Here is a 9,397-nt window from a genome sequence, read left to right as displayed (position 1 = left end):
GTAATTAAATAAATAAATAAGGGGACAAAATTACCCCAATGCTAAGTTAAGTTTAATGAAAAATCAATGCATATGTAATACAAGTTAAGAGAAAAGTTGATGCATGAGTATGTAATACAAAAGTGGAAAAATTTTGGGTAGCTAGGCATGATTTAAGAAGAATATAGAGTATGTATAGGTAAGAGTTTAGGTTAATCAAGGATTCAATTTATAGCCCACTTAGCCATATATATACCCTCACCTTTACCTTGACCCCATTACAACCTTGAAAAGACCTCATGATGTTTGTATTGGTGCATTAAATATTTGTTGATTGGTTAGGTGAAGAACAAGGTTTAGAAAGCATGATTAGAGAAGAATAGAGTGATTACCCTATACACTAGAGTGACTAGAGTGCATATACACCATCAGTAAGGGTTCAACGCTTAATTCTACGTTCCCTGCTTTCATGAACTGTCTTCCTACAAGTTTACTTATTTTTACTGTATAATCTGAATTACTGAAATTTGATTTATGTTTGAAGAACTTATTTATTTTAACCAATTAGGCAAAGTCATTTTAAGCATATAGTTGCATTCATATACATAGGTTGCATTGCATTGCATGAGTCTTACTTTCCCCTACTTATTTACTTTATCTCCTTAAGCTAAGCATGAAGACATGCTAATGTTTAAGTGTGGGGAGGTTGATAAACCACTATTTTATGGTTTATCTTGTGTTTAATTGAGTGGTTTCATCAAGTCTTCACCCACTTATTCATACTAATTGCATGATTTTATAATTCCTTCCTAGTTTTGTTCTATGGTTGAAAACTTACTTCTTAGAGATCTTTAATTAGTATATTTTAATTCTCCTTTATACCATTCGATGTCGTGATCCGTGTGTTAAGTGTTTCAGGCTTTATAAGGCAGGAATGGCCTAGAGAATGGAGAGGAAGCTTGCAAAAATGGAAGGAACACAAGAAATTAAGGAGATGACCAGCGAGCATCGACGCGTACGCATAGCTCACGTGTGCGCGCGACATGGAGAAATTTGCAGCGACGCGTGCGCGTGCCTGACGCGTACGCGCGGATTGGAGTCTACACGAATGACGCGCACGCGTGGACGATGCGTACGCATGACAAGGAAAATCACTGAATGACGCGCACGTGTGACTGACGCGTACGCGTGACCTGCGCGATCTGCAAAATTAACAGAAAATGCTGGGGACGATTTCGGGCCGCGTTTTGACCCAGTTTTCGGCCCAAAAATACAGAATAAAGCCAGGGAACATGCAGAGACTCGATATACGGATATACACATTGACATATTCTCATTAGGATAGTTTTTTAGGTTTTTAGATCTGAATTTAGAGAGGATTACTTTCCCTCAAGGTTCTCTTTTACATTCATAGTTTATTAATTTTTCTTTTGAATATTGAAGAGTCATTACCTCCGTTGAAGACACTATTCTAGTTTGTTTCGTTACTTACTCTTTTATTTATTCCATATTCTTAATTCTTGTTTAGAGTAGTAATTGGATTATTTTCATGGATTGTTAATGCAAAGGATTATTTTTACTTTTAATTAATTTTAAATCCCCATCTTATTTAATTTATCATGTCTTCTTCTTATATTTTTATGAGTGTTTTATTCATGTCAATGGAGTAAACTCCATACTTGACATGGGGTTGATTAAAAGGAGACACTTGAGTTGGAAGGCTTAAGTGCTGATTAAACTGGAAGTTGTTGGCTAGTTCTGTATTTACTAACGCTAGACCTTCCCAAGGAAGAGGACTAGGATTTGCGAATAAGAGTTAGCTCAATCACTTGACTTTCCTTTATTTAGTAAGGGTTAACTAAGTGAAAACAACAACCCTTTTAATACTACACTTAAGAGATTCCAACAAGGATAGAACTTCCAATTAATCATTCCCCCAGTCAAGGCTTGTTATCTAGAATATTAATAATCATTCTTAGTTTTTATTGCTTTAATTTACAATTATTTAATTGCTCATTATCCAAACTCAAACTCTCTTGAAAACTCCTGATTAATAAATTAGCATTCTTTCTTGCAACTTGTTGGGAGACGACCTGGGACTCATACTCCCAGTATTTTTATTCTAATTTTTGTGACACCGTTCTCAATTTGTGAGGCGGATTTTAGCTGGTTAAGAGCTATACTTGCAACGCTGTTCTTATATTACAATCTCTTAATTGGCCTAACTTCTGCCACGCACCAAAACTGATCACCATTCATTGCAAGCCAATGTTACATTATAAGTTCTATTTTCCAAAAACACACACACAAAGGTATTGTTGACACTCTTTTTAAGTATGTCATCATGGCTCATGACTATTAACTTTGATATGCAGTTCTAATATTTCTTGGTGGTTAGGATCCACAGAGAGTGCAGCACGACAAACTCTGGGTGCACTCAACACATCTCCTTTGGTTAGTAATCGAAACTAATAGTCTAGTAACTCACACTAATTTATCAAAAATCATTAAACAAATTCTAGTTTATTACAGCACATGTTTAAGTATAGCACATATTTTTATTCTACATAGCATACAAATTCACATATATAACACACAAATATTAAGCATAGAAAAATAATATAAAAGACATTTGTACCTTTTCAATTTCACTCAATAAAAAAGATATATTCAATTTATAAAGACAACAGCGACAGCAACGTTAAAAGGAGGAGGAGGAGGATGAAAAAAAGCGACAATGGTGACAGCGACAGCATCAAAGACAATGGTGACAGCAACAACGACGGTGATAGTGGTCCGATAATGATAACATTAAAAGAGGAGGAAGAGGAGAAGGAGGAGATAAAAGAGGAGGAGTGTGATTGAAGTTTAAATTTTAACAACTTGGTTAATTTGGTTTAACATTTAAACATCTAATATTTTTATAAATATAATAAAGTAGATTAAGTATATGATCTATACGTGGCACGGAACATACATTAAGAGTCTAATAATATAACTAAATGATACTTAGTTAATATTTTTGTTTGTGTCACTACAATATAAATCATTTTTATTAAAATTTTAATTTTTTGAGTTGTATAACAGTAATAAAGTATAACAATATTTGTTTAAAATATACAAATATAATAATTTTTACATTTAAGTAAAATTTGTTAATATGGACTAGAAAAATTATAAGACTATTGGGTCTTTGAAAAATAAATGATCGAATAATTTTATACACTTTACAATAAATTTTGAGTAAAGTATCATTTTTATCCCCAACGTTTGGGGTAAGTTCTATTTGTGTCCCTAACGTTTAAATCGTCTTATTTGTATCCTTAACGTTTATAAAAGTGATTCAATGTTATCCTACTATCAATTATACTAACAAATCAGATTATATTTTTCAATTATTCTCACTTGGATGTATTCATTTTCAATTGGAAAAACTACCATTTGTACCCATGAATTTTGTGAACACTGACAAAAATACCCATCAAACAAGAAAACTAAAGTTGTACTCATAAAAGATGGATTCCATGTGACAATAGTGTCCAAATCGTAATTTTTCGTTGACTTTTTAATAAAATTCCCAAATTACCCCTTCTATCTTCTTCCCCAAATTCCAAATTCTACAACCCTCATTCTTCGAATTTTCATCATACCAGTTGCAAACCCTCTCTCCCTTCACATCCTTTCTCTTCCCTTGCCGCTGAAGAACCCCAAAGCCTAGGAATCCCAGAGCATGTTGAGCACTCATTTGACGGTGCCAAACTAAAAGAAGTACTAAAATGACCCCAACTGCGAGAAACAAACGGAGGTGTCATAGACAACACCCACCTACTATTCTTACTCCCCTTATTACTACTACTACCTTCACCAACTTCACTCTGCAAAACGACGTCGTAGCTTGTCGAACGCTTCATCCCACCACTACCACCACTACACTTATGATTGGCTTCCAGAATCTGCTTCCTCAATTCCTCAGGCAATCGCAAAGTGAACCACTCCAAGCTCTTCCCCGGTTCCACAAGAGAGTGACCCGTAGAGTGGGAACTCACCAACAACCCAAAAGCTCTCACCTTTGAGGTCCCATGACACTCCCCAAAAACCCCATCATCTCCCTCACCAACCCCACCTTCGTTCCCATCACAAGAAACCTCACCCATTCTCTCAGACATTTCATCGAACATATGGTTGGCACTTCCCTCTAACTCCTGAATCTCCACCTTGAACTCCATGTTTTCCGACTTCATCTTGGCCCTGCAGACAGGACAAGTCACGTGCGAGGCGAGCCACGCGTCGATGCACTCGGGGTGAAACACGTGACTGCACTTTGGCAAAAGTCTGAGCTTGTCCATGTCCTTGAACTCGCTCAAGCACACAGTGCACTGAAGCGACGCACTGTGACCCGTTTTGAGGTGCTTCACGGTGGAATAAACCATAATATTTGAAGAATAACCTCAGATAATTAATAATCCACAATTTTTAATCTTTTTAATTTTTTGGTGGTTGGCAGCAGGAGAGGAAGACGAAGGATGAGGGTTGTGAAATTTGGAATTTGGGGAAGAAGATAGAAGGGGTAATTTGGGAATTTTATTAAAAAGTCAACGAAAAATCACGATTTCGACACTATTGTCACATGGAACCCATCTTTTATGGGTACAACGTTAGTTTTCTTGTTTGATGGGTACTTTTGTCAGCGTTCGCAAAATTTATGGGTACAAATGGTAGTTTTTCCTTTTCAATTAGGTCTCACTTGGATGTGTTCGATTTTAATATTATACCCACTATTTGTGTTTAGATTCAATTATATCCCTAGAAAAGTGAATTATGTAAATGTTGTAGGAATTAGTTTCAACTTTTGATGAGCTATTTTTCGGAGTGGATCATCGATTCTATCCCAGACATTTGTATTCTAACTTCAAGAAGAGATTTCTAAAACTCAAACTAAAGCGCTCATGATGTGTAATTGACAGTAGGATAACATTAAATCACTTTTACAAACGTTAGAGATACAAATAGGACGATTTAAACGTTAGGGACACAAATAAGATTTACCCCAAACATTGGGGGCAAAAACGATACTTTACTCATATAAATTTTGTTTATCATCTATTTGCCATTTATGATTTATTATCCACTATCAACTATTGTACTATTCTTGGTGATGTTATCCTCTATTAGTATCAGTCGACAATTACTAATAAATTTCTATAATGGATCAACATTTTTTATCCTAGTAAATACAAATAGCATAAGTACAAATAGCGAGTGAACACATGTCATGAACTGGTGATTCTTATTTTATTCCATTTTTTTCTTCTCTTCCGAAATCAAACAATCCATTCATTTCCCCTCAATCATCATCTTCTGTCCCACTCATTTTCCCCTTGTCATCGCTATAGATTCCGCTCACACACAAACTACACAAGCATAACATGTTTGGTTCACCACGTAACCACCATTAGCATCCATGTTCTAATAACAACACAAGAAGTCCAATCCCTTTCTTCAACTACAACTAACAAACTAAAACACCAAAATAACCTTCAGTTACCGATTTATCTCCCAACCAATCTTCCAAGTGTCTTGTTCGCATATGTGATCAACACATAATAATAGGCTTACTCTTCCATATCCACAGTTTCTTTTTTTTTTTATTATTATCTTGAAAATTTGGTTTACTTTTCTTCCGGTTTCTACACATTTCTATTGTACCTGTACCTGATCATGACAATGTGCTTTAGCTTGACCGAAACCAGAAACCGGTGCTACCGGTCAGCCTTCACAGGTTCGGGTCTCCGACCGACCATCACGGACCTCAGGAACGGAACCGTCATGCACTGCTGGGTCCCCAAAACCCGAGCCTCTTCCAAACCGAACCTCCTCTTAATCCACGGGCTCGGAGCCAACGCGCTCTGGCAATGGGGTGACGTCATCCGACACGTAACTCCACACTTCAACGTGTACGTGCTCCTGTTTCGGATTTGGAAGAAGCTGCCTGCATTTTGGTGCCTCAGAGTCCGGAGAGGCTGAGGGAGCTTGTTGGATATACGTTCTTTAGGCCTCCTCCTGTTGCTTGGTTGCCTTCTTGCATCCTCTATGATTTCATTGATGTAAGCCTGTAACACTTTTTTATCCCCTCTTATTTACTTTAACTTACCCTTGTTTTTCTTTCTAAATAGTAAATATATGGATTTAAGTTTGAGGCAATGTGGTGTGCAGGAAGTGTAAATTCACGTCACAAACAATGCAATTGCAAAGTGATGAATTGGATATCATTCCTCCATTTCATCAATTTCGCTAATTTATCATATGGCTAGGATTATTGTGGTTGAGTTGAGTGGTATTTTTTAATTCTAAATCTTAAAATCTTAAATTCGGATGTCATTATTGTATAATTTTTCAACTATTTGGATGTTTCAGATAAGAGTAATGATATAGTTTTTTAATTATTTTTCTAAACATTCCCTTAATTATTAAAAAAGTAATTAATTTTTCTTACTCGTCATCTCTCCTTAATTAGGATATTATGTTAACGTGTTCTACTTTTGCTCATCTCAATTGCATGGCTAGATTTCGTTTTTGTTTCGTGGAAATATTGGTTGGTGTATTTTTGTCACTTCACACTAAATTTTCATGCAAATTGCAAACCACCCTGTCTCCAAGGGCCCAGAACAAAAATAGAAAAGAAAAATATTTTCCTATATGGGTGTTTGATTGGTTGGTTTTGGTTAGTTATCAACTGTAATAAATTAAATAGTTTCTTCTGGGGTTCCCCAAACAAATGGAATTGGGACTCTGTTTTGCTTAGCCTTGCGTGGAACAGTTGGATTAGTCTAGCATAAAACGGTGGAATGCTCATACATTTTGTCTTCATATGTTTTAGGGAGTCAAAATAGGTTTCGTGATTTAGAACGAAACTTAACTCAAGTTAGCCCCTCGTTAGTTCTTTGAGGTTGAGAAAGTAATTTAACTCAAATTTGCAGCACTATTATAAGTTGAATTTGATTTTGATGTACTAGATAAAGAGGTTTTAGATGTTTATCTAATTATTTATCGCTACATAAGCAAAATTAACTATTGTTCACCATTACCGCATGAATAATAATTCAAAGAACTGATGTAATTAGAATTGTGTAAAATAGTTTTATACCATCAATATGTCAAAATTAAACTCTCACTTACTAAAACTTAGGTGATCATTAACTAGGTATAGGATAAAAGGAAAAGAAGAATTGTAAAATATGATGGCAAATAATAGAATTGGATGATGTTTCAGCTGCTATTTTGACCAACAAGACCTAAAGACTTGAGTCTTGTGTTCAATTCATCTATATGACTAGGAAGGATTGGAGTATTCTTAAATGGGTGAATTTTTGTTAGGCAATGTGCAGGGACTATGTAGAAGAACGGAGAGAACTAATCCGAGCCATTGCAAAGGACAGAAAACTTTGTGACATCCCCAGGATTTCTCAGGTTCATCTCTACTTCCCTTTTAGTACCATAATATCTTTGGCTCTTGTTTATCATTTCTTCTTTTCAATGATTATTGAGTTTCCTATACTAAAAGCTAAAGCAGAAGGCTTAATTTTATCTTCTACTGCAGCCTACGTTAATTATCTGGGGAGAGCATGATCAAGTGTTCCCTTTGGAGCTTGGTTACCGATTGAAAAGGTTAATATTTGATGAACTCTCTTATTCTACCTATTCAGTTTTAACTGAAATTCTTATACAGATACAAGTTTATCATGTCATATTTAGACAAAAGAATATTGATATGATGTATAAATAAATAAGCTAAATATCCTTAGTGCAGTGGGATGACATTTTTATTGTGATCATGCCAAAGATGAAACGCTGATTTTGGGAGAAACCTTAAATGCATCTAGTCAAACTTGGTGCTTGATGCACTAAGGCAATACAATAGTGTAGATATAATATAAAGATTAAGCACTAAATCGGTCTCCAAGAAATTTTGAATTAGATATTTTAGTCCCTAACAAATTTTTATCCTCTAGAAGTCTTCGAGACTTACTCTCGTTAGACAGATTGGTCCATTTGATACTTTTAATCAAACTTTTAATATACATGTTGCCCAAATAAGTCCCTATTTTTATTATAAAACCATTAGGTTCCAAAATATTACTATTAGACAAATTAGTCTCCTTTCAAAGCTGACAGAAGGATAAATCTGTCCAACGAGAGTAATTCTCGAGGATTTCTAGAGAATAAAAATTTTTTGGAAATCAAAGTGTCCAGTTTTGAATTCTTTAAGGACCAATTTAGGTGTTTATTTAAGAGTTATTAGAGCATTGTCCATTGAACTTATTCTTATTTAAGAGTTTCACCACTTTTAAATATAATACTCATTGGCATTGCATTTGGTAACACAGGCATTTGGGTGAGAATGCACAAATGGTACTAATTAGGAATGCAGGGCATGCCTTAAATGTGGAGAAGACCAGTGAATTCCTCAAGATATTGATATCCTTTCTAGTGGATTTTCAGCTACCTCCAGAGAGCCCATTCATCATCAACTGTGAAACCAACAACGGAGTGTGAGTAACCAAACAGAGCACATGGAGAAAGGAAATCTTCACATAATAACAGAAGAAGGAAAAAGCAGGTTTCCCTGAATATTGGGTGACTCTGTTGAGGCACATTCTTTTTAAAATTTGGCTGGTTCTAAAGCTGAGGTGAGGCCTGTTGGCTATTGCTATTGGAAACAGTTAAATGAAAAGGAGTTCAGTGGCTTGTTAGATTGGTAGATTTCGAGTCATTCTTAGGTACTCTCGTAGTAAATAAAAAGATTTGTTCTCCAATTAATTTATGCCACATATATTAAAATGACTTTATTATAAATAACTATTAATGATTTTCCATTCAACTAATAGATTAGTGCAATAATTATAATTTGCAGTAAGAACACTTAAGAATTTTTCGTAATTTTCGGTCTCTCTCTGTGTTGGATTAATCACTTACCACTGTGTCACTAACATTGCTTACCACTAGACTAAAACCTATACTTATTAACAAGGATGTAACTTTGTTTCACTTTAGTGTTTCAAAATCGCATCTAGGATATAAAAAGTTGCATTCTTTAAGGATGCTATAAGCTCGAATTTTAAACATCAAATTCTAAGGGTGGCACAGATGATTAAGTTATAACCACCACTATGTTTGAATTGAACTATATTGAAGATATTGTGGTCAACAGTGTGAAAATAGAGTTCAATAAAAATGTACGAAAACTTATCGAATGTATTGAGATTGGATTATATTTTTAAGTGTTAAATAATTTTATTTCTTTAATTCTAGTATTAGAATATATTATGATCAATTAGTATTTATTAGAATTATTTAGCATATTTAAATATTTATTATAGGTTATTACGTCTTTATTTTTTCGATTCGCTTAGTACTTATA

General features: G+C 34.8%; 2 protein-coding genes across 2 annotated transcripts; one reads left to right on the top strand and one right to left on the bottom strand.

The window, feature by feature from the left end:
* On the bottom strand, positions 3,616 to 4,409 carry LOC107607218 (E3 ubiquitin-protein ligase ATL31-like). Its single transcript, XM_016309192.2, has one exon. It carries the CDS (start codon positions 4,407 to 4,409, stop codon positions 3,624 to 3,626), a length of 786 nt encoding a protein of 261 aa, XP_016164678.1. The 3' UTR covers positions 3,616 to 3,623.
* LOC107609968 lies at positions 5,942 to 8,861 on the top strand (the record flags this gene model as incomplete). Its single annotated transcript, XM_016312030.2, is given in 4 exon segments — positions 5,942 to 6,083; positions 7,354 to 7,446; positions 7,577 to 7,644; positions 8,364 to 8,861. Coding segments are annotated over 4 exon segments (472 nt in total), but the record flags the coding sequence as incomplete, so codon positions are not given.

This window comes from Arachis ipaensis, chromosome B07, assembly GCF_000816755.2.
Source record: "Arachis ipaensis cultivar K30076 chromosome B07, Araip1.1, whole genome shotgun sequence".
NCBI lineage: Eukaryota > Viridiplantae > Streptophyta > Magnoliopsida > Fabales > Fabaceae > Arachis > Arachis ipaensis.
The sequence above is the reverse complement of the archived record's forward strand: the minus strand, read 5'-3'. Positions and strand labels throughout refer to the sequence as shown.

Excerpts from the sequence above, each read along its gene's own strand:
- LOC107607218 (XM_016309192.2), bottom strand. The coding sequence starts at position 4,409 with ATGGTTTATTCCACCGTGAAGCACCTCAAAACGGGTCACAGTGCGTCG.